The sequence below is a fragment of the Rhincodon typus genome, unplaced genomic scaffold (genome assembly GCF_021869965.1).
Source record: "Rhincodon typus isolate 14 unplaced genomic scaffold, sRhiTyp1.1 hic_rhity00002325, whole genome shotgun sequence".
NCBI classification, from domain to species: Eukaryota; Metazoa; Chordata; class Chondrichthyes; order Orectolobiformes; family Rhincodontidae; genus Rhincodon; species Rhincodon typus.
Window position 1 is genome coordinate 1 of NW_025967963.1, and position 24,708 is coordinate 24,708.

At 39.9% G+C, this 24,708-nt stretch overlaps 1 protein-coding gene and 1 long non-coding RNA gene across 2 annotated transcripts; one reads left to right on the plus strand and one right to left on the minus strand.

Moving 5' to 3' along the window:
* The first annotated feature begins 18 nt into the window (after window positions 1-18).
* Window positions 19-8,032, plus strand: LOC125481493. The gene is made up of 2 exons (XR_007261360.1): window positions 19-1,327; window positions 5,991-8,032. It is a non-coding gene; the product is annotated as an uncharacterized LOC125481493 (long non-coding RNA).
* A 4,168-nt stretch (window positions 8,033-12,200) lies between these two features.
* LOC109918993 (lysine-specific demethylase 2B-like) lies at window positions 12,201-24,400 on the minus strand. The gene is made up of 3 exons (XM_048593100.1): window positions 24,232-24,400; window positions 21,886-22,104; window positions 12,201-21,039 (listed from the first exon to the last, which is right to left on the minus strand). Exons 1-3 carry the CDS (start codon window positions 24,398-24,400, stop codon window positions 20,843-20,845), a joined length of 585 nt encoding a protein of 194 aa, XP_048449057.1. The 3' UTR covers window positions 12,201-20,842.
* Between the last annotated feature and the right edge of the window lie 308 nt (window positions 24,401-24,708).

The following is a 24,708-nucleotide window of genomic DNA, read 5'->3' on the forward strand; positions in this document are numbered from 1 at the left end:
CTGCTGTGTTCCTCCAGCTCCACACTGTTATCAAATAACACTTGCAGTGGGATATAAAACGTTGTTGGATCTGATTACGACCAGACATGCCCAAGAGTCAGTATGTCATGTGACAATTGAACCTCAATGATGCTATTCCCTTCCCCTATCAGCTGACATGGCTGTTACTGCTGGCCCACTTGGGTTCCTCGTCATGTTGGTTTTGGCACCCAGGACCAGGCTGCCCATCCTCCTGTGGAGCATCTTGACCCTGGAGATATTGGCCACTGCTAGAGCCCAGGATGGCCAGGCTTGACCGTTCCTGGTCTAAACAGGGGTGATGGGCCAGGGCAGGAATGGTGTTAGTTAAATGTCCTTCCATCAGCTGTTTCCACATCAGGAAACCACTCTGATGATGAGAGGTCTAAAGTAAATGTGTTTTCAGTTCTGTGTGTTTGAGAGGATGCTTTACGGTCAGTTTGTAAGGGTGTTCTTGCTCTGCTTTAGCATCGGTAACTCTGGTTCTACTCGCCCAATTGATCAGACATAGGCTTCAAGCCCTGTAAACCTGAGATCCTGTTTAAAAAGCCTTCCTGAAATCATTCTCCCTCCTCGCCTCCACTTTTTAAGATGCTCCTTAAAACTTGCTGTGACTAAACAGTTCATCGCCCATACCTAAACCAAGCCCGAGATGGCAGTTTAATGAGGGAACGGGGTCATGGGGGAGCGGGTGTCTCTTGGGGAGCAGTGAGGGACTGTCAGCCCCTTTACTGATTTTGCTGCAGTCAGGTTAATTGTAGGTGGTCATTAACTGGGTTCACTTTTTTTTGTTGTGGATTATCCTTCACCCTTCTGCAGCAAAAGATTGGCTTTTCAGGCAGTTAGCTTTTACTTTTCAATGACCACTTGGATGGCAACCATCAAACTGGATATACATATGATTGGTAAAATGACAATCAATATGTTTGAATTGATTCTAAGAACGTTCACGATGACTTTGGTGATTTTAAAAACTACTCACAGCTTTGGCCACACATTGCCCCATGTACTGATTGTATGCCTCGCAAAAATAGAGGCTCCAGTTGGCATCTCCTTGGGTCCATTTGGCAGATACAGACTGACAGCGAGGACAGAGCAAGACACTATACAGCAACACTCACCCTGCCCTGCTCTGTCACCTTTTTTGTTGCAGGATCTCGGATCGTGGAGGTGGGATTCCTCACCAGATCATTGACAAAGTGACAGATTATCACTTCACCACGGCCGAGGAGAGCTCGCAGGATTCCGCAATGAACTCTTTTTACGGACACACGGTGAACAGCGGGCCCCACTCTGGGCCAATGCACGGGTAAGGAATAAACGGGACAATATTGGGATCCTTCGTCCCACTACGAAGGTCCCAGGCAGTTAGGTTAAATTGCACACTGGCAGAGAGTTTGTGCTGTCTCAAAGTAGCTTCTAGTTAATAAGAGGTACGCCTGGTACCAGACATTGGGACTATAGGAACTGAAGGAGACCATTCGGTGCAATAATTCTGCCAGTACTGCTGCACTGACCAACATCGGCCATTAGATGGAGCTGGTCACTAACTAACAATATTGTACATTTTAAAGTACTTCTTAAAATATTGCTATATTGATATATCTTGATACTGATTTTTATTATGCAGGTTATTTCATTTCGGAATGCAGTGTACACTAGTACAGTTCATTATTCCAAATTTTACTTTCTCTGCCTGAGAAATACACGAAGGAACCTAACTCTGGTTCCAACGTTGATTCCTGTGGGAAGTTGTGGTTCATTTAAGAGCTGCAAATGTAACTGAGCTCTTACTGTAACACTCACTCATTCTGTTCCTACATTCACACATCAATGGAAGACAGTTCCTCTGTCTAGATTGCAGAAAGTCTGCTACACCTTGTCCAACTCTATTTACACTAATTTGGGAAGCTGAGAAGTAATGCCAAATATCCTGTTTCTAAAAAAAAAGGAATAAATTGTGTGGCTTTAAAACGGGGATTGAAATAATCTGCACGCCCCAAACAATTGCTCCACAAGCCTCCAACTCCTTTTCACCTTGCCAATCACACATTTCTCCAATCTTCATGGTTGATACAGGAGATATTCCATATAAAATAATTAGTGAGAAATGACTTTATCCTGATGTTCTCTGTTAAAGGGGGAGCCCTGATCAGTGGTAATTAATTCATGGTGTCTCTGACAAGTTTCCATGTTAAAGGAGCTAGGTGATACATGAGGGCAGTTCCTGCTGTCTGCTGTTGTCTGGCGCAGTTTGTACAAAGACAGTAACTTTTCAAAATGGTGTAAATGAAGGAAGAGGAAGAAGGTTGTACATAGCAGCAAGTTTTGGATGTAATTGGAGCTGGTTTTAATTGTTGTGAGGGATGGCTGGTTGGAAACGGAAGACAAAGCAGAAACCAGCCCATTCTCAAACATCATCTCGGCTCCAAGGATTTGCTCATTAAAGTGGTGGATTTTTAGGGAATGTTTATTGCTGTTGGCTGATTGCATTTTTTTTTAAACTTACTGCAACAGTGGATTATTGTTCATTTTAAGAGCTCTGTTGGTTAGTTGGTCACAGGGGACATGGATTTGATTTATTGTCACGTGTACCTAAGTACAGTGAAAAGCTTTGTGAGCATTACAGGCAGATCATAGTAAGCAAGGACATACAGATCATAGGGTGGAACAAAGTCTTGGACAGAGTAAGGCGTACAGGTTACACCGCACAGGGTGTATGCTAGGTAAGATGAAGATTAACAAGATGAACATTATTTGAAGTTAGAGAGTCCGTTCATCAGTCCAATAGCAGCAGGGAAGAAGCTGTTCTTAAACCAGCAGGTTCAAGGTGTTCAAGCTTCTGTATCTTCTACAACCTCTGCTGTCAGACAGGAGAGCATTATTGGGATGCGATGGGTCCGATAATATTCGCAGCCTTTTCACGGCAGTGAGCTGTGTAAATAGAATCTGTGGATGGAAGGTTGGCTTCCGTGATGGTCTGGGCTGTGCACACCACCTTCTGTAGTTTCTTACGGTCCTGGGCAGAGCAGTTTCCGTACCAGACAGTGTGCTTTCAATGGTGCATCTGTAGAAGTTGGTGAGGGTCTTTATGGAAATGCCAAATTTCCTGAGCCGCCTGAAATGTTGTGCCTTCTTGACCGTCACATCTGCATGGGAAGTCCAGGACAGGTTGTCGGTTATTGTCACTCCTAGGAACTTGACGCTGTCAACTCTCTCCACCTCCGCTCCACTGGTGGGTGTGTTCGTCTCCTTTCTTTCTGAAGTCACTGATCAGCTCTTTAGTTTTGCTAACATTGAGAGAGAGGTTGTTGTCATCGCACCATGACACCAAGCCCTCTATCTCCTGTCTGTATTCTGACTTATCATTGTTTGATATCTATCCTACCACAGTGGTGTCATCAACAAGCTTGTAGATGGCATTTGTTCAGAATTTGGCAACACAGTAGTGAGTGTATAGTAGGGGGCTGAGAAGGCACCCTTGGGGGGGCTCCAGTGTTGAGTGTTATCGTGGAGGAGGTGCAGTTACCTATCCTCACTGGTCTGTGGGTCAGAAAGCTGAAGATCCAGTTGCAGACGGTGGAGCCGAGACCAAAGTCTCAGTTTTGGGATCAGTCTGGACGGGATAATGGTGTTGAAGGCGGAGCTGTAGTTGATTGAGCAGGAGTTTGACATAGATGTCCCTGTTGTCCAGATGTTCCAGGGATAAATGCAGGGCTAGGGAAATGGCATCTACTGTGGACTTGTTACAGTAGGCACATTGCAGGGGATTGAGGCAGGCTGGGAGACTAGAGTTGATGTGGGCCATGACCAGCCTCTCAAAGCACTTCATGATTAAGGAGGTCAGAGCCACTGGGCGGTAGTTATTAAGGCACATTACACGTGCTTTCTTAGGTACTGGGGTGATGGTGGTCGTCTTGAAGCAGATGGGGACTTTGCCCTGTAGGAGGGAGAGGTTGAAGATGTCAGTGAATACCTCTGCCAGCTGGTCCACACAGGATCTAAGTGCACAGCCAGGGACTCCATCCGGGCCCATCGCTTTCCTTAGGTTAACTCCCAGGAAGACTGATCTGACATCTGCAGCGGTGACGGAGGGAACATGTGTGTCTGGGGCTGGCAGGGCAGGTGACACTGTGCCGCTGACATTCTGCTTGAATTGAGTGCAGCATGGAGGGATTTGTCCACTGTCTTGCGCTGCTTCATTTTGCATGTGGTTATCCTGTTATGCTGCGAGAAGCTACAGTAAGGAAGCCTCCAGAGCTGTATCATCAGAAGTCTAGGTTCCCTGTTTAGCTACAAAGCAAAAACCATATGCCCCTGACCCCACTAACCATGGCACCATCCTGCCAGCTAATTTAACATCACTGCAATCAACCTACACAATGTGACATTGAACTGAATGCACTGCACATGTTGATGCATTTTGTTTCTGTTGTTGTAGGAACTGCTCAGTATCCACACACTGGGGACAATTGGCTACAGTTCCCAGGCCTGACTGTCTTCTCAGCATCTCTGCTGGCTTGTTGACTATGAAGTGAGCATATCCCTCTCCTCTTTCTCTGGATGGGGACTAAAGGCCACCCCCCCCCCCCCCCCCCCCCCAGGTGGGGGGTGTGGGAGCAGGGAGACTAGGGCTATGGAATGAGAGTCATTGAGGGTGGTGGCGTATCTCTGGGAATTGATCCACACAAACACTTCCTCAACCCTGTGCTCTAATCCAGAAGCTCCCAGTTGATGAGAATTAATCAAAGAATCTGTTACAGTGCAGAAAGAGGCCATTCAGCCCATCAAGTCTGCACTGACCCTCTAGAAGCATCCCACCCAGACACAGTCCCAGCCCACGTGGGGTTTTTACCACGGCCAATCCACCCTAACCTGCACATCTCTGGACTGTGGGAGGAAACTAGAGCACCCAGAGGAAACCCCCACAGACACGGAGAGAATGTACAACTTCATAGTTAACCCTAGAAGATAGACCCCCTCCCTTCCTCCTGCCAAGCCATCATGGGAAACTCTTCTATCCCCTGCTCTCCTACTTTGCATCCTGTTTTTTGTTTTCTCTCGCGGGGCATGAGCTTTGCTGGCAACTGCCCTGATGAAGACCCTGTCTGTACCTGGTGTGCCACAGCAATATTGCTGGCCATACAAAGAACTGAAGACTTATAGAAGAGGTTTATATCTCTCTGGAAGGATTGAACAAGCTCTGGCTCTATTCTTTTAGAAGAGAAAATCAGAGTGCCTGATTGAGATCTTTAAGACTACAGAGGAGTTTGATTGGGTTGACCAGGAGGGAGTCTATAGCGGGAGGTGTATAAATGTTAGTCAGTAATAAATTTACTAGGGAGTTCCAGATTAATATTGCTGCCCAGAAGTGGTGAGAATGTGTAATGTGTTTAAGGTAAACAGTATAAATCCGATTTAAAGGAAAATCGGACAAATGGGAGGGAGAACAGTTTGGAAGGACAAATTAATGGGGTTGAGCAAAGTGGGGTGGGAGGAAGATGTGTACAATAAACACTGATCTAGACCTGGTTGTTATCGAACAGCCTCTTTGTGTGTCTTTTCGGATATTTCATATCCGGGCTAAGGTCATCTCTTGGATGTGTTTTCCACCAGTTTAGTTACTATTAATCCTGAAGTTTTGAGATGAGCCACTAACTCAAAACAAGCTGATATTAGTTGGCAAATTACTCATTGTTTTAACATTTAAGCCAGTGACTGAATCAAAGGGGCATGCGGATGATTAGAGATGACTAAAGCAGTATAATTCTGGATGAAGCCGATTCCCTAATCTCCAATGATATTTGGAATGAACACTGGAGCAACATTGTAAACTGATGGAGAGGCCCCTACAGGCAATTACCGGAATCATTTAGTTGTTGCTGTAGAGGTTTGTTGTCCCATCTTGTGCCTGATGGCTTCTCCAAACAGGCTTCAGGAATAAATCTATCCCTTTGTTCTTTCTTGTGCAGGTTTGGCTTTGGCCTGCCTACCTCCCGTGCTTACGCCGAGTACCTGGGTGGATCACTCTCCATTCAGTCCATGCAGGGCATTGGGACCGATGTTTACCTGCAGCTCAAGCACATCGATGGGAAGGAAGAAAGTTTCCGCATCTAGGTCAGGAGCCAGTCCAGCTTAACCTTCTTCTGTAGAGATGATCGCTAGGTGGTTATATCGCACTAACCCCATGGCTCCAAACACAACTCGACATGAACCACAATAACTTTGAAGACCTGCTTTTGGATAAGGACTAAAACCATCCGAGAAGGTTGTCTTGGCTTCACAGAGTGAAGGAGCTCTGATCTGACTTACTGAATGAAAGGGCTGCTGGAAAATATTGCCATGACAAGCAGTTATTTGACTTGACTTGCGTGAACGTGGAAAACAGACTCCTGTTTAACTGACCTGATGCTAACATTGGTGGCTACCAGCGATCATTTTGGTCAGCAGTGCCCTCTGCTGGTGTGTGTCTGCATTTTCCTTCCAGCAAGGGACAAATGGTTAACTGCCAATGACAAGCAGAAAAAATCCCAACCCACACTCTCTTTTTAACTCTTTGGATGTAGAGACACATTTATTTACCACAGTTTAAATTCAGAAATCATTGTACTATGCTTGTATTAATCTTTTCTAAGACTTGATGGTAACTGTTTCTGAATTTGACAATCAGAGGTTACCCATTTTCCTATTGAAGTTGCAGGTTGTGCTGCATGCTGGAGGTTTGATACATTAATACCAACCCTATATGTATTGAGGGGAAAATACAGTTTTCATTCCAGATCAAACACCATTCATTTAATTTGTTATAAAAACTGAAATTTCAGTATTTTTAGATACTGGTGCTACTTATTTAATTTGAAGCTGCAGCACTCTAATCAGAATTACAGGGTGTTTGTGCAGTCCCTGCAGGAATTATCTGCTCAAAGGGAGTTTGAAGCAATCTGTTCACACGTCTGATGTCACAGCACAGCAGTAACCCAGATGTTATTACAGATTCAAGATGTGGGAATTCATTTTTGTAAACAGTGTACGCTGCTGGTGCAATGGTTTAGCCTTGCAAGCCTCCTTTTGGTTAAAGCTGCCTTATTTTCACTATTTACAGCTCAGATCCTGTTGTCAGTTTACCTTGTTATTCCTTTTTTGAGCTTTATGTTGATGTTAGGTCCATGCATTGTCACCAGTTCCTCACAGGTTTTGTTCTTCCTCCTCTGGAGTGCGCCCAAGTGTCTGGTTCCCCTTTTTGAGTCCTGGTTGCCCCATTACTGAACAGGCCTTTAACTGTTCTGTTGGGAATTTTTAAAGCTACTGGGAGCTGTGAAGCATCCAGGTTGCAAGTACAAAACAATGTCATAATGTCGAATTGCCCATAGACCTGTTTTATCTTTCTCTTGGGGTTGAATAACGATGACCCTTTAAAAACCAAAAATACACCGTTTTAAAGAGTTTTCCTCCCAGCAGATGGAGAAAGTTGATTCACTTGGTCAGAATTGTTTTTTTAAATGAATCATTTTTCTTTCAGTGACCTGTTCCCTTCTATATATAATTTTAAAAAATTGTCCACTCTGAAGATTTCTACCCCCCCCCCAAATGGGTTGAAATACTTGATTCCTGATTGTGACAAATTTATAATAATTTGCATTTGATGTTCAGAAGGAGGTTAAAAAAATAGTAGAAATATGTTCACTAGCCTTCGTGCTGTTTTAATAACATGCTGACTTTGAGTTAAATGTTCCACATTATAGGTCCAGGAAAAATCCAAAATGCTGACAAAGTAATTATCTTTTGAAGTTTAAGGAAAAGCAACTGCCTATGTATTTATGGTATTGAATATAATGAATAATTATCAATAAATTGTCACAGAAAAGGAAAGTCTATGATGCTACAGAAGTCTCAAATTATGGCTTTATTTTAATTTTTAGCCCGTCTCTTGATACAGTTATCTGCCATCAGGAAATGTCACAAAAAGGCTGTAATTAATAAAGTTTGAGAAATAAAAAGCACAAATTCTAATGTACACCAATTTTTAAAACTATAAAAATATTTAGATATGTAAGTAGTAACAGTGAGACCATGGACTTAAATTCAATGAATTCTCTCCCCTGCCCAGATTTTATGGACTTGAAATGTTAACTGTTCCTCTCTCCACAGATGCTGCCAGACCTGCTGTATTTTTCCAATTTGTTTTTTTTTCATTACATTTATGTTCATTTGTGGGGGGTAGGAACACTGGCAAGGTCAGCATTTATTGTCCACTTTTTCCCCCATCCTCTTATCAAACCCATTACAGTCAGTGCTGAAGGAACTCCTACAGTGCCATTATGTGGAGATTTTCCAGATTGTTACTCTTCCATGATGAAGGAACAGTGACAGATTAAGGTTAGGATAGTATGTAACATGAGGTCCTTTTTTTGTTGGAGGAGAGAATGGTCCCAAACACCTCTGCTCTTGTCATTCTATGTGGCAGAGGTGGTTTGGTTGGCGGGGGGGGGGGGAGAGAGAGAGAGAGAGAGAGAGAAAGAGAGAGGGGGAAGGTGGTTGGGCGGGCGAGCGGTGGTTGCTGCCTGCTGCAGTGTATGGTACACACTGCTGTCTATGGTGCTGGTAAAGGGAGTGCATGTTTTAAGGTGGTGCATCAGGGTACTGTATCCTAGGTGGTGTTGAGCTTTTGGAGTGTTGTTGGTGCTGCATTCATCCCAACCTCTGAGTTGTTCTCAGTTGTCAAGGTGAAAAGGAGTAGTAAGCTGTGGGGATGTGATGTAATGTGGAGTGGGGGGGGGGGGAAGGGAGGAGGAGAGAGGGTCCTTGGGTTATTACTGTTGTATCAGCAGTAACCAGGAGGACTGGGAAGCAGGCAGCCATTCCTGAAGGGAGTACATGAAGCACGTAACAAGCTCCGCCTCTTCCCCATTTTTAAAACTTGTCCCAAAAACAAGTTTAAAATCTGACCAAAAGAAAAGCAAATGAGTCTTGAAGCTCAACCAATCCCATTTATAGTGAAAGTTCTCTTGATAATGTCATACTTCCCCATGGAAGACCTTGATGTGGTGAAGTACACAGCGATTATGCTCTCAACTTGTTATAGAGAGATGGTTCCTGGATGCAAAAAAGTTAATTTTGTGCATCAACCCTGTCTTTGCAGGAATTTGCTTGATTGTTAACAAAATGCTTGTGACAGTAGTGACCTAGATTTATGGACGATGGGAAAGAAGAAAATGGAGTAATTGCAGACTTGTGATGTGAAACCAAACTGCATCGCTCAGTGATGGTCTTGTTTGCACATGTCAATTATGCAAAGTATATACAAGTTTGGTATTTAAATGTTTGGAAAATTCACAGTTGACCTGCTAAAGTTAGTGAGATATTGTGACCTCTGAATGAAGTGATTATGGTTGTGAAGACACTTTGCATTAAATGCACTCATGTGAAACTACAATGTCTTGACCAAGTACAGCACCATCAACATGATGCACTGTAGCAACAGCAACAACACCTCTGAAACACAGACAAGTAGGTAAACTATCACTCAGATACTATAAATGGCCTTTAGAAACTTTCCATCCTGTCTTAAAGAATTCTTGTAAAACATTGCAGCTTGAAGTACTTGATTATGAACCGTAGTAAAATATAAAAACCCATTGAACATATTTACAAAGAGATTTGATTTAAGGTTCCTCACCCTAAAATGTTTATGCAGTTTACCAGATATATAGCATGTTACCAAAATCAAAGCACTTTATAAACCCCCTGCACCACATACCCCACATCTGTGACACCATCTGTGACACTAAGTGTATGACTTTCTTTGACCCGTAACTGAAGCGCAAGCTTGAAAAATGACAAATTTGAAAAAGGCTGACAGTTCACTTGTGGTCATTTAGGAAGGGGAAAGGAAAAATCAACACTTCCAAAAAAAAGTCTGGTTTTCAAGTAGTACTCTGTGAAATGTTTCTTGGAGAAACCAGGACTTGTAGCCTGATGTTTCAGAAGAGCAATCCATTGCTCAAAAGTACATTTTCAACAAAGCATTACAATCGGCAGCAATTTATAACCAAGGAAGTTGTTTCAACTTAAAAGCAAACATTTTTGAATGGCAAGTATCAGTTCAGGAAGCTGTTATAAAGACAGATTATGTTCAGCAATTTTAAACACCAGGACAACGTTAGCATTTCGCTGCAGGGTGGCTTTTTAAAAAGTTCATGGTTGATGTTGCTGGTATACTGTGCTCTGATAAGCCAAAAGAATTGAGAACATTAGTTTACCATTAAGAATTATTGTTAGCTCTGTAATATCAGTGAAGATTTAGCTATTGTATTAAAAAAATCAGTGCTTCCTGGTAATTTAATTAGCACAAATGATAGCTATGGCATCAAAGACACCACAGGACTTCATTCTTGTCAGACAAGTTAACAAATTTAAAATCAAGGATGTTTTATTTTTAAAAATGAATGAGGCACACCAACAGCGATTGAATCTCTTTGAGAGATTATATTGAACATCTGAAGCTTCCATGGTGTAAACTGGCAAACATAACCACAGATGAATCGTCAAATTTAACTGGGCCTATTAAAAAGCATCAAGGACAAAGTTTTTTTAAAAAAAAGACAAGCCTGAGAAAGAGATCATTTTTTCTGAATTATATTATACAGCTGGAGCCCTGAGCAAAAATGTCCCAGACATTGATCATATGCTGTTTGCACATTAGTCAAAATAGTGAGTTACCAAAAAAAAAAGGGAAATTAACAACTGCCAACCCTCAAGCAGCAGCAGGCAGATAATGCAAGAATCCCATGAATACACAGATTCTCCATACACTATTCAGTGTCTACACTGATTAGTTAGAGTCTCTCGTGGGGTAGTGCGATTAAAAACAAAAATCAAATTTCTAATAGAATGTTATATTGCTGCCAGGGGTGATGATAACCTGGGATATTAAGCAGCATGCTTGAGAAACACATTCTCAACCACCTTTAACTTGCCCCTCCACTATTTACAAGATCCATTGCAGCAACTTGCCAAGGGTTCTTCAATAGCACCTTCGAATAAACTTACCAGTAGAGGTAGGCTGTACCCAAAAGCCTTTACAACGTCAGTGGATGCTGCATGCTCCATCTCAATGGAAACCTTGGCACAGAATTAACCACGGAAAAGAGCATAGAGCCAGGATTTATGTCGTTGTTGGAGCCTACAGCTGATCACTTACACCAGATCCAGGAGCAGGCTTCTGGAGAGGTCCTCTGATCTAAAACAACTCCTTTCATCCAGCACAGATTTGCAGCTGCCTTTGACTTTGCTTCAGAAACTGATTATAAAGTCAGAGAAAGGAATCAAATCTGTAGCATTACAAAACCAAGATTTTCATCACCATCCTATCATCTCCAGAAAGGATCACAAGAGGGCTCAAACCAGCAATCTTCAGATAACACCAAGATGCATGCCAATATTTGAACATTACCATTAGATCACATGGGAATAAAACACTTTCCAGGATTACAACATGCTGAAGTACAGAAAGAGACTCTTAGGTGAGGTCTGATCAGACCCATGTACAGCTGAAGCACAACTTTAACCCCCTTGTATTTTTTTTGAATTACCTTGTTCAGGCATGTTATGATAGTCTGAGACTATGTGGGACAAAACCCTAGACTTTCTGGCCTGTAGTTCCCTGTATTCACTCATCTATTGAATCTGTTGAGGCCATTCCAGTACTTGGGGAAAGATTACAAAATCAAACCTAGCATATCCATTCTTTTGTGGAATCCACTTCCTTGTTTAGGAACGAGGAGCATTTAGCAGGCTTACATTCTTACAAGTGAACAGAAAACAAGCAGGTATCTGCCTAGCTTTGCTCTTGAATACACTACATAAAAAGGTTTGAAAAGCAGAGAAACAAACATTGGATAAAAGACGAGTAAAATAAACTCATGAAAATATTGTGCTATCCAAAAGAATTATGTACAGGATTCCCTGTTCCAGATTGCGTTCACTTGCCTCCCAGGTGTCTTTTCAAACCATTCCAATGGAGATGCATGGCAGGAAGTGGGGTGAATCCACTTCTGATTTCCCTTCATTAGCCACAGTCTTGTCAAACGCAAACTCATTGTGACATCCTACTACACCAAAAGGCACATTTCATACCGAGGTTCCGGGTCACAAAATGTAGCAATTAGAACAGGTGGAAAACCTTTAAAATTTAAAGTAAAACTTTATTCAAGTATAGTTGAGATTTCTGAAGTATAGCATGTTTTTGTGCAGCTACAAATTCAAGATAAGGATCAGAGGTACAAGAACCAACCAGCAGAATGTTGTTATGTACAAGTGGTATAATGCCTACAAAACATCAAGGGAGAAATTACTCAAAGCTTTACAAAATTCTGCATTTATTTTCTATTAACTAGGAGAACACTGGGAACAAAAAGTCACAACCTGAATCATTGGGCAATCCACATGAACTTGTGTGGCCCTCACTAAGTATTTTGGTCAATAAATATGTATATGACACATATATATAAGCAACAGTAAAATGCAAGCCTCGGGAGATGGAGGGTCCCTTCGGCAGTCTTCCGCTTTTATTTTCACTGCAGAGGACCCTGAATATACTTGGTCAATATTAGTCCACATTTAAATTGACACACCCTCCAGTATGCTGACCATTAAAGCCAGTTCAAACAATGCAGCTGAAACCAAAGTGTGGTGTAACAACATTAAGCATGAACATAGATGAAACAGATATAAACAAGGCGGCCTACTATCTCCCCCTGTGTAGGAGGAGATTACAAGATTGACGGAGTTGCAAAGTTCACTCAAACCCTCATCTGTTGTCAGATTTCACATGCTGGTACAACATGGTTGATGAGTTAATTAAACCTAGTTGATAATATTTGAACTGAATCAGACACTGAATATTTGGACTACATTTAAAATAGAATTTCATCACAACCCACAGGCTTGAAACATACAGAAGGGAGATCAACTTGTGTATAAACAAGCAACAAAAGCAAGAACTGCTTCAAATGTGTCATAATATACTGTGCCAGAGGCATGAATCTTAACTGGCAAGACAACTCAATGGAAGGGGACAGGTTAAAATCAGAAACTGCACCATGTGACACAGCAATCTTTCATGCTGTAACATGAGTTGAGCTCAAACCTCTGGGACCACTCCTAGTATTGTTTCTCTTAAAAAATATATACTTTTGATTGTCCTTTCATGAAATTCTGCATACTTTAAAAACAGAGGATGTTGATAAAAAAGGAAAAACAGCACTCAAAGTACAACAATGGGCTTTTAGTGTTTACCGCAGGTACGTGGCTAATTATTTCATCTCCAAGACAGTTACAGTCTTGAAGATTTGGAATTTATTTTTACAAAAACTCCACACGATGAGGCCATTCCCACAATACCTAGCAAACTGCTATAAAAGTTCCAAAAAAACAGTTGAGTTCTTGAGTTTCTCCCAGTCATCATTTGTTTTGTTCTGTAAGCCATGACCTTCAAACTGCTGTGAACATTTCTACATTTATAGACAATAACATTTGTTAAGACAAAAATTTGAAATGATATCCCAAAAACAAGAATTTAAACTCCCCAGCAAATTTTAAATAAATGCAGTGAAGCTACTTTGAAAATGCAATAAAAGCTGCAGCCACCAAATAAAGGCATCTTTAATTTTTCTGGCCATCCAGACACAATTGGAGAGATTTTGAGGTTGTGAGCATGAACTAAATACACTTTATTATAAACACAATTACTGGTTTTAATGCAGAAGTTTTAGGTGCACATTAAGTGTCAGATATTTCCACATGTTGAGAGATTCAGTGTTAGGGCGGCACCCTAGGTAAAGCATAGCTCAGGTCTCGTATTAAGTCAAGTTTAAGAGAACCGAGTTTGGGAATATTCCAATGGAACCCAAGCCTTCAACTGGTAAGAAAGTACCAAATGCTGCCCCAGGGTTTGACCCTCTGAATACAGCACACATGCCAAGCTGACTCCCAACAGACAAGGTGCACTTTCAACCCATGGTGTAATACCAGACTTACTAGATGCACAGATATTGGTCGCAGATCAGAACTGTTACAGAACTTGTGTATTTTGGGAATAGGAATGATTTCTATTACTCTAAGAATAAAGTAAGCGTTCACAAACCAATTAGAAAAAACATTTTTCTTGGACATTCATATTACTACAATAAGCACCACATTAGCAGATCTAAATTGCTAAATTTAAACAGCATCCTACAGCTTACTGCAGTTGATGGCAGCCCTCAGCTCATTTTATTGCCTCTGTTAACCTGCATCTATTAAATGGTTAACTCTGATAAATAGGCAGTGATTTCATGTAGACTCCATGCACTTTTCCACTAATGTTATCAAGTCAGCTGTAGGTTTGTATTATTCACAAGCTGCGGTTATGTGCACAGACTTCAGTTTTATGGAATGTTATTTAATAGCCAGTTAGACTTGAATTTAAAAGAAATATCCCCTCATAAATAGGATAATGAGACAGGAAGCACTATTCTAAATGAGCAAGCATAAATCAACAGCATCACGCTTTGGTTTACCAAATTATCAGTTATCTGGAGGGTTTCTCAAAACAAACTGAACAGCAATTTGCATTTATACAGCATTTGTTCGAATATACTTTACACATGGAAAACGCACTTCAACTAAATGTCAGTCATAAGATTTGCAATGGCAGAGAAAGTGAAGTACAAAGGGTGAGGGTTTATCGATTGCTGAACTTCACTAAGGCGAGTTTTGGTTGGGCTTTTAATTTTCTCCATGTGGCATTAATAGCTCCTTTTCATAGAATCAAATATGATTCCAGTATAGAAAAAGAGGCCATTCAGCTCAATACCAAGACATTTGCAATCAGCAACAGCAACTCACCCATACCTTCACCTTCTCGCCATATCCTTCATTAAATATTACAGGCAGCTGCTTTATTGGGATGGTAAGACACAAACATCTGTCAATGCCAAATGAAAAAAAGAAAGTCATGCTTGGAAAAGAAATAGAAACAGAGGGGGATTTAAAATGTTATTGAAGAGATGGGCAAGTAATGCAGTGCATTAGGGTATAGATGGCAAAAACAAAAGTACAATATATGTTTTTAAATAATAACCATTGAATTTCACTACAAAAACAACTTTACTCAGTGAAATGATAGCATTGATGGCAGAATTCAGAACGAAATCTAGCTTCTTAGGAACAATTTTACACACAATTATGTTCCCTGGTAGAAATTCCTAAAACAAAAATCGACACCTGAATGAATAACCCTGCAAATTAAGAAAAAAAATACTGCTGTGAAGCTTTCAAACCAGAAACTGTTAGTTCCCAATGTACCAAGATGAAATATATTCTACTGAATGGGCAAGGTCAATGAGGCAAGAGAAGTGTGAAAACAGAAGTAAAGAGGCCTACCTGATTAATCTTCATTGCCATTATCAACATTTGTATCATTTACTACACTACTGACCCCTAGCATAGTCAAATAATCCCATTCATTCTTTCCAATCAATGACAAAACAAAGACTGAATATTCAGAGAGTGATCCAGTTTGCTTTTTTGCCACTTAGGATTGTTTTGGAAAAAGGAACAAACTTACAACCAATGAAAGAAACCAGTGTTCAATTAGGTATTAAATATGAGAGGGTCCTGTGGCAGCCTTGCTATTTTGTCATCATAGCCATTTTTCTTCGTTCCAGTAGAAGAATGCCCTGCAGCCTATCCAAGAGTGATTTCCTCTGCAATGAGTCAGTAGAATACATGGGCAATATATGTAAAATTTCTAAAAATGCTGAGTGGAATTGATAAAGGTAGGTTAATTCACAGTGGAGTGCTAGTATAAAATTAGAAGATGACAAATACAAATGCTGAGAGAGGGATGTGGAGAAGAGCAATACTGCTGCATTAATTAAGACAAGAGTATTATGCTGTTGTGATATATAGAAGGCCTACTTTCCTATCAATGCTCCAGAGTCCTAGTCCTTTGAATGACACTTAGCCTGTCGATTTTTCTTCATTTTGCTGATATCCAGGGAAGGTTTATGGAAGTGAAATAGGAGCTTTCATTAGACAACACTGTATATTCAAAAGCACATTAACAACAGAAGGTCAGATGGCTGAATTTTTTTAAAAAAGCAAAATGAACAAGGACAGATTTTTAAAAAAACACATAAAACCTCTCCATGTGTTTTAAAAACATCAGGCCCCTGAGAATGCAATCCCAATTGTGGCTTAATATCTATAAATGGAAAATGAAATTAAAAGCTTTCATTTAGTTTTTCTTGATACAATATATTTACCACATTCATACAGCCTGACAGCCACCAACCACACATGTTATGCTGTGAGTATTAAAAGGTGCAGTGGTTTCAGTGTTGGCAGTTCATTTAAACTAGCTTCCCAGTTTACTAGTAGGACCTTTCACTAATAGCACAGTAACACTTGCCAAATAACTGTTGGCAAATAATTATTTGTTCAGTGACAGAAAATCAGATCACATTGAACTGCATACATTAGGTCAATGTGCAATGTCCAAGACAGCATTCAATAGATAAAAGCAGTGTATATGTGAACAATTATTTTAGTCACCTCATGTTTACATTGTTACTGGCTAATTCTCAGTTTTCTACATGCCATTCCTTTTTAAAAGTTTATATTCACGAAATTCACAAAGCAGTTTTTTTCTTAAAAAAAAGGTAGGCTTAAAAAAGAATCCAACTTTTTATGGATTGAAATCTTTTTGGATGGCAGCATTTTCCTTTGGAAACTGTAATTTTCCTTGCTTTTGATTGAAATATTCAAAGATGTTGCACCTCGACAGGAGAACGAATGATATTAACAGACATGTGGATGATATTGCCCTGTTGCCATTAATTAAAACTATTAAAAACTAGCAATAAAACAACAGACAGGACAATATTATGAAAATGTGTAAAAGGGGAAATGAATTTAACTGCTGCCATTTCTACGTATGTGTTTTGGAGCTCCGCTTTGAATTGGCAAACCAATCCACATCATTAAGGGCAAACAACTGAATGTTTTCATAACTGAAACTACTGAATTAAAGCAATGATCCTGTGTGCTTATCCATTAGTCAAGAGAACAAACGCTTTTCCAGCTAAAAAAAATTAACTTTCTGCTTTAACAAAGACACTCGCACAGTTGATTCCTCCAATACTGATGCCAACATGAAGTCCAATGTCATGTTTCATCTTCCTAGTGAAATTCATAGTGGTGTAGTTTCAGGGGAAAAAAATATAGATGGCAGTTTTTTAAAAAGTTAAATTCAGTGTGTGCACTTTTTATTTAAGTGACCTTTTGAATCCTGTCTTCATACTAAAAGGACATTCCAAACTTAGAGTAAACATTTTCCCAGGAGCCCTGCACGTGAAGGAAGACAGACATGCTAAAAATGGTAGCTCAGAGCATAAAAGTAAACTTTTTTTTATATAAAAGGAGAAAAGAACACAAAGGATTTAAGCACACATGCACAAAAAAACTCAAATCCTTCAGATTTTCTTAAAGTGGTGTTACCAATTTAAAAAAAATTGAAATATGATCTCCAAATTTGAATTTACTTCGCATTAAAAACTGAATATTCTTAAAACTCTTTACAAACTACCGCAAGAGGTGGGTTTAGTTCCTGTTAGCTACATTATCATAGAATATTTCTTTAATAAGATGCTAACATAAAATAATAGAAAATAAATTTAATTTTCTATTCGATATAAAAGTTTAACCACAGGAAATTCACAGAACAAGTAACCATGTGATGTAAACATCTATGAAACTGTTGCTATAATTGCATTTGTACTAGTCTCACATGTGGATTTCCCTGCACCATTAGTATGTAAACAGATGCATCATTGTGTACTTATATAAAATTTATTTATGCACACAATTTGAATTCAGAGTGCACATATGAAAATGATAATCCATACTAGGCCAGGTTCCCTCTGTGAAACCACAGCATAGACCAATACCACTGAAGCCAAAAGATAATTAGAAATAAGAAGGTTAGACTTACAGAAAAATACTTTTGCTGAAATTAAAAAAGAAATAAGTCCCCACTATAAAACGAGGAATAGAAACACCTCATCTATGATCCTTTAAGAAACATTTATGTCAGGTGTTGTCACACTAAAAGATTAAGCATACACAGCTGACTGTTCATCTTACACCTTCAGATCTTCATGTATGGAGCATGACCTATTATCCAATGTGTTTGAGAGCTTGCACTGCATAAACAGGGGCAAATGCTGCACTGTTTAAGAGGAAAAAAAATTTTTGTACAACAGACCAAGAAAGATAAAATTTCTTTAGAATATCACACGGTTTTCAGTTTTTTTTTTTACTGACGATTTTATCTTTGGATCAAACAAAGCCGTCAATGTTTTGGTTTTATGTATAAATTTAATTACACACCCCTTAAAGTTTAATCTATTTCAAACCCAACTTGAACAATCTCCCTATTACTTACAGAAAGCAGCAGGTGCCTTAGTATAATGTACAGAATTTTACAACTGCTGCTTTAATCAAGTACCATCTACATTCTAAAGGGTGTAGGTGTGGCAGAAATTTAGTACATTCTTGTACAATAAATTTGTTTTCTTTGTAAAGATGAGATATACAGAACAGATATTCTGTTTTAGCCATTAGACAGCATGCTGTGACCAGTACTTGAAATCCTTTGCTGCTAATATTTGTAGTAAGCAGAATACAATTGGGGACAAGCAGAGGGTTTACATTATTTTCAAAGCCAGACAATAAGCAAGGCTGTAAGGAAAGTCCTCCATTTATCAAACATTTATTCACCCTCTCCAACAGTGCATAGACTAATGATAGAAGCTTAAAGATGGGTGCATGGTATTTGTTTGACCAAAGTCATAAAAACATTTAAGCACAGTGGAAATTTGAAAAATGAGCCTCTTATTAAATTAAAAAAACAAGCTGAGAGTCTTTGCTCCAAAGGAGGAAAAACCTACAAAACAGACAATGTAAGAAATAGCAAACATCCTGAACACTCAAACTCCAAGAAGGGTTTTTGAAAAATACAAATTCAGGTAGACTTTTGAGAGTTTCAGTTAATATAAAAGTCTTCTCACCAGAGAGGGTAGCAAACTAATTCACTTGTATAACATTTACGGTACTGGGCATATTTGCCAGTAAAACACATATCCAAAGTTAGGGCAAGGCCAAACAAGTAAAACAGTGTTTTCTCAGTAAGCAGAAGCAAACCTGAATTTGTATCAGTTGTTTCTTGAAAGGTGTGGCACGTCAAACTGCTCATAGTGTTTCTATTCAGTTCTGTTTTTGGCAGAATACTTAGATTAAAAAAATAATTTCTGCTATCTACAGATGCACTTTAAAATTTCTCATTGTTAGTGAACCAGTCATGTTTACAGTTTTACGTAAACAAGCCGTGCGAATCTTCCTAGCACAGGGTAAGTTTGGTGGGCATGGTTAGTTACAATCAAAGTTAGTTATTAAAAGCAAGTGCTTTGCACAACACAGATGCTTTCATAAAAAGGTCTTATTTTGTTGTTGCACTGACAATGAACCAGCTTTGAACTTAGAGTATTGTGTTCCTGAGCAGCAACTGCAGTGATGGAATATTAATGAGTTAGTACAATTGGAGTCAAAAGTCCTACATGTTTACTTATCTAATGGTCTAAAACAGTTATCATGCTTCCATTTTGTCTATCCTATTTAAATGAGATAGAACAACTAACGGTGAAATTGTTCCTTTCAAAGTAATAATTTTTTTCTAAATGCAATCACTGCACATTTTCCATTTCTCTGATTAAAACACCACTTAATTAGGCCATGAGGGCTGCCATGGTGCATTTTTAAACACTATGAAATATGCACAATATCATTGCAGATCATTAATAATTAAAGCACACCCTACAAAACACAACTTTGTAATAAAACATGTTAGACATCACAGCACACCCGTTTTTCACAATTCTGAGCAGAACTAGAATGTCACAGCAATCAATTTGGCCTCAATAAAATGACCTAGAATGTTTTGATCAAAGGAACAAGAAGTCAGGGACAAAAATCCATAACAGGAATGAATGAAGTCTATTATTACCAGGAATTATTTCACTAACCAGGTTTTGCAAACTGACAACTTATTTTTCAGTATTAAGATAACGTGCTGACTCTCAACCTATGCATCATAGGTTAAAACTGAAGTGCAGCAAAATGGAATGTCAAAGGAAACATCATACACTTCTTCAGAAGTGTAATTAAACAACATTTGTTGAAAATACTGGTATTATTTTGGACTCTCCTCAAACTTAGACTTGGAGGAAATAGTGACTGTCTTTTCCAAAATTAAATTGCAGCCCATCTTTAAGCTTTGTATTTTTTTTCCAAACATGCATAATATCTTCATGTTCCGTGTATTTTTAAATATTCCCTAAATCTACCATATCACTGTTTTCTCTTCAAGGGGAAAAGGAGAGACGAGGAGGCAGGGGGAAGAGGTTTACTACTAGAGCATAATGGTCAGAACCCTGTATTTGCAATACAAAAACAATTTTTTTCCAAAACCATGCTTCATTTTCTAAGTGAAGGCAATTACACCAGTAATTTCCCCCCAAAAAACTGTACAGCAGTCACTGGATCACTGACTTTGCCAGCAGGGAACGACATGATCACCATGACGACTCCAGACTATCAAGGCATGGCCCACAAATACACACACACCCCAAGCAGCAGGCGGAGGCAATTTTGAAATATTATATTTGCACTGTCTCCATCTGGACTCAGAGGAACATTTCAGCAAGGCTTATGGGTGTCCGGGAGGCTATTTTGTCAACTGTAAACTTCTCCTCTTTAATAGTTTGTCTTCCAAGAGTTCAAAGGGGGCAACAGCTGCCAGCCCTTCCACAAGCTGCTGACAGGCTTGGGGAGAAATCAGTTTGCAATTCCGAAGGTCAATTCGAGTAAGATTTGGGCAGTCTTTAAGCAGCAATAGGCACTGATCCGTTATTCGATTGCAACCTGGAAGAAAAAAAAATGTTGAGAGAATTAAGACAACAGTATTTATTGACAATTATTAATTTAATACAGGCATTTCTAAACGAAAGCTCTTTTCATTCTTTCCCTTAGTTTCAGGAGAGCAATGTCAAGCAGACATTGTAATTATTGATGTGTCTGCTAATTTGGCATGCAGTCCATTATCTTGGTGCTAAGTGCAGGTACTTTTACAGAATTGCACATTTTTTGTTTGTAAACGGTACAGACTGAGGCTATTTCGCTCATTGTAGATAACAAGGTGTAGAGCTGGATAACACAGCAGGCCAAGCAGCAGAGGAGCAGGAAAGCTGACGTTTCGGGTCTGGACCCTTCTTCGCTCATTGTATCTGTGTCACCTTTCCAAATGAGCATCTCACCGAGTGCCATTTTCCCGTCTTCTCCCCATACCCACGCATGTGGCTACTTTTCAAATAACTGCCCAATTCATCTGTGAATACCTTGGTCAAGCACACCTCCACCATTCACTGGCAGTGTATTTAAGGCCCTACCCGCTCATTGTGAGAAAAACCTTTTCCTCATATCACTTTTGTTCCTTTTACTAACCACTAACATCCACACCATCAGTATGTTCAGATTACAAGAGTCTATACAGCGGCATTTCTACTTCTTAAAACATTTACTCACTCAGTCAGTAAAGCTTAGGTCTTTGTTAATTACTTAGTATGAGCACCACTGTGGACAACCAGCGAGTTATTTAAAAACTACAATAATACCATTGATTGAGCTGGCTACATCTTTAAGATTATACTCATCCATTCAGTGTCTATAAAGAAATAAAAGATGTTGGTGAGATACTAATGATCTTTTTACCTGAAAGGTCAATTTCAGTCAGTGTTTCCCGTATAGACGATCCAGGCGCCGTCAGGAGGGCGATGGACTGATCAGTCACATGGTTGCACTGGCTGAGATCCAGCTTGTTCAACATTGGCATGTGACGAGTCATCAGTGCCAGTGAGCAGTCAGTGATGTCCAGACCAGCTAAGTGAAATTCTGTCAGGTTCCAGAGTTTGCTCTGATTGTGGTTCTGACCTATGGAAGGCAGAAAAAGGGTAGCTGCTTTCAAACATCATGTTGAGATTACAAATGTTGACACAATCACAGACACAAAAGTAAAAGATTTCTAAGATAATAAACTCAAACATTTGGAAGCAGAGTAATTTTAAGACATCAGCAAATGCATTTTATGCAAAATCGAAATGGTGGACAAAGGCAAGTGGAGAAAGTTGTAATAAAGATAGTAGGAACTGCCAATGCTGGAGAATCTGAGACAACAAGGTGTAGAGCTGGATGAACACAGCAGGCCAAGCAGCATCAGAGGGGCTTCGCAGTGGGGTTAAAATTGTTACAGAGATAGTAGGAACTGCCGATGCTGGAGAATCTGAGACAGCAAGGTGTAACAATATGTTTTGTCAACTGCCTTGAGCTTTTTGTTTTATTAGGCTGTAACTTGATTTAACACACTCTGACAGATCACCATGACAAATCTTCAAAAAGCAGTTCCATGTAGATTGCTTTGATCCTTTTCTAGATCAATTGAGATGTTGTCACATATAATTTAGCAAGGCCTTCATCAAGGTTCCACACATTAGAATGGTTAGTAAAGTTAGATCATGTGGGATTCAGGGTGAGCTTGCCAACTGGATACAAAATTGGCTTGATGGCAGGAGACAGAGGGTGATAGTACAAGGCTGTTGTTCAGACTGGGGGTCTGCAACCAGCAGTGCGCCGCAAGGATCAGTGCTGGATCCACTGTTGTTCGTCATTTATATAAACAATTTGGATGAGAATATAGAAGGCATGGTTGGAAAGTTTGCGGATGACACCAAAATTGGTGGTATAGTAGACAGTGAAGGTTATCTAAGAGTACAATGGGTCCTTGATCAACTAGGCCAACGGGTCGAAGAATGGCAAATGGAGTTTAATTCATGTTGGTGTTGCATTTTGGTAAGCAAACCAGGGCAGGACTTACATAGTTAATGGTAGAGGCCTGGGGTGTATTGTTGAACAAAGAGACCCAGGGGTGCAAGCACAGTTTCTTGAAAGTGGCATCACAGGTAAGACAGAGTGGTGAAGGAGGCATTTGGCACACTTGTCTTCATTGGTCACAGCACCAAATACAGGAGTTGGAACATAATGTTACAGCTCTACAAGGCATTGGTACGGCCATATTTGGAGTACTGCCTACAATTCTGGTTGCCCAGTGATAGGAACAATGACATTAAACCAGAAAGGATGCAAAACAAATTTAAGGATGTTATAGAGATTGGACGGTTTGAGTTATAAGGAGAGGCTGGATAGGCTGGGGCTTTTTGTCCCCCTAGAGTATAGGAGGCTGAGGGATGACCTTATAGAGGTTTAAGATCATAAGGGGCATAGATAAGATGATATTTTCCCCAAGGTAGGAGAGTCCAAACTAGAGGGTATAGGTTTAAACGGAGGGAGAAACAATTTAAAAGGGGACCTAAGGGGCAACTTTTTTCACACAGAAGGTGGTGCATATACTGGAATGAGCTGCCAGATAAAGTGATGTAATTGTACTCACTTCCAACATTTCAAACAGCTACATGGATAGGAAAGGTTTAGAGGGATACAGGCCAAATGCAGGCAAATGGGACTAGTTCAGTTTAGGAAAACTGGTTGGCACAGACAAGTTGCGCTGAAGGGTCTGTTTCCGTACTGTATGACTATGACTGAAAAGCAGCTGTTAATTGTGACTTGGATCTAAACCAAGATTTAATGCTGTATGTGTTGGTCCTCATATAAACCAGGTTCACTTTCCTTTTTAATCAAGCTTCCCACTTCTTAATTATTACACTAAGGATGGATGTGGTTTTTGACGTGGTCAGTAGGGCATGTTGCAGAAAATGTTAACTGGATGCTGGATAGCAAAAATGAAAGAATCCGAACATCTTAAAATACACTGACATCCATTTCCCAATATGTGGCAGTCTCAACTGTTCGAGGATGATGAAAATAATTATAGTTTAACAGACAGTAAGTCAAAATACCGGTGAAGAGTCATGCCAGGAACAGTTTAAATTCATACACAACTGTACAAAAACAGAACTACAGATTCAGTGTTATGTTTTTCCCTACTGCAGTAAAATGCTAAAAAGTTGCCAATGGATTAGACATGTATTAACTCTTTGAACTGACCTACTCTGCAATCTGTAGGTGGTGAAAGCAACTCTTTCATCTGTGAGTCTTTGAGGTCCTCCACCCAGCGAAGATCAAGCATGTGTAGAAGGGGGCAGCTCGCTGTACAAAGTGCAGAGATTGCACTCCAAATGCAACCTGCTAGTGCCAGGATTTTCAAATCTGTCATTTAAAAAAGTTTAAAATCAACTTAAAGAGTAGGTAACAATACAGAATAGGCTGTTCATTAATCTTTAACCCACAACCCACAAAATATCTGCAGACATAATTGAAATAAACCTTCAAGTGGCTACTGCTTTCTGGATGATGTTCAAGAATTGCAACAAGTGCCATTTACCAGGACACTGCACTAGATGGAAAGGCCTCCATTCCAAGCAAAGCAGTGAGAGGAACCTTCAGCTGTTCTTCTTGGAATGGAGCTCCTTCTCTCTCCGTGGTTAATCAAAAACAGCAGGACTAGTAAGTGCAAACCCTCCA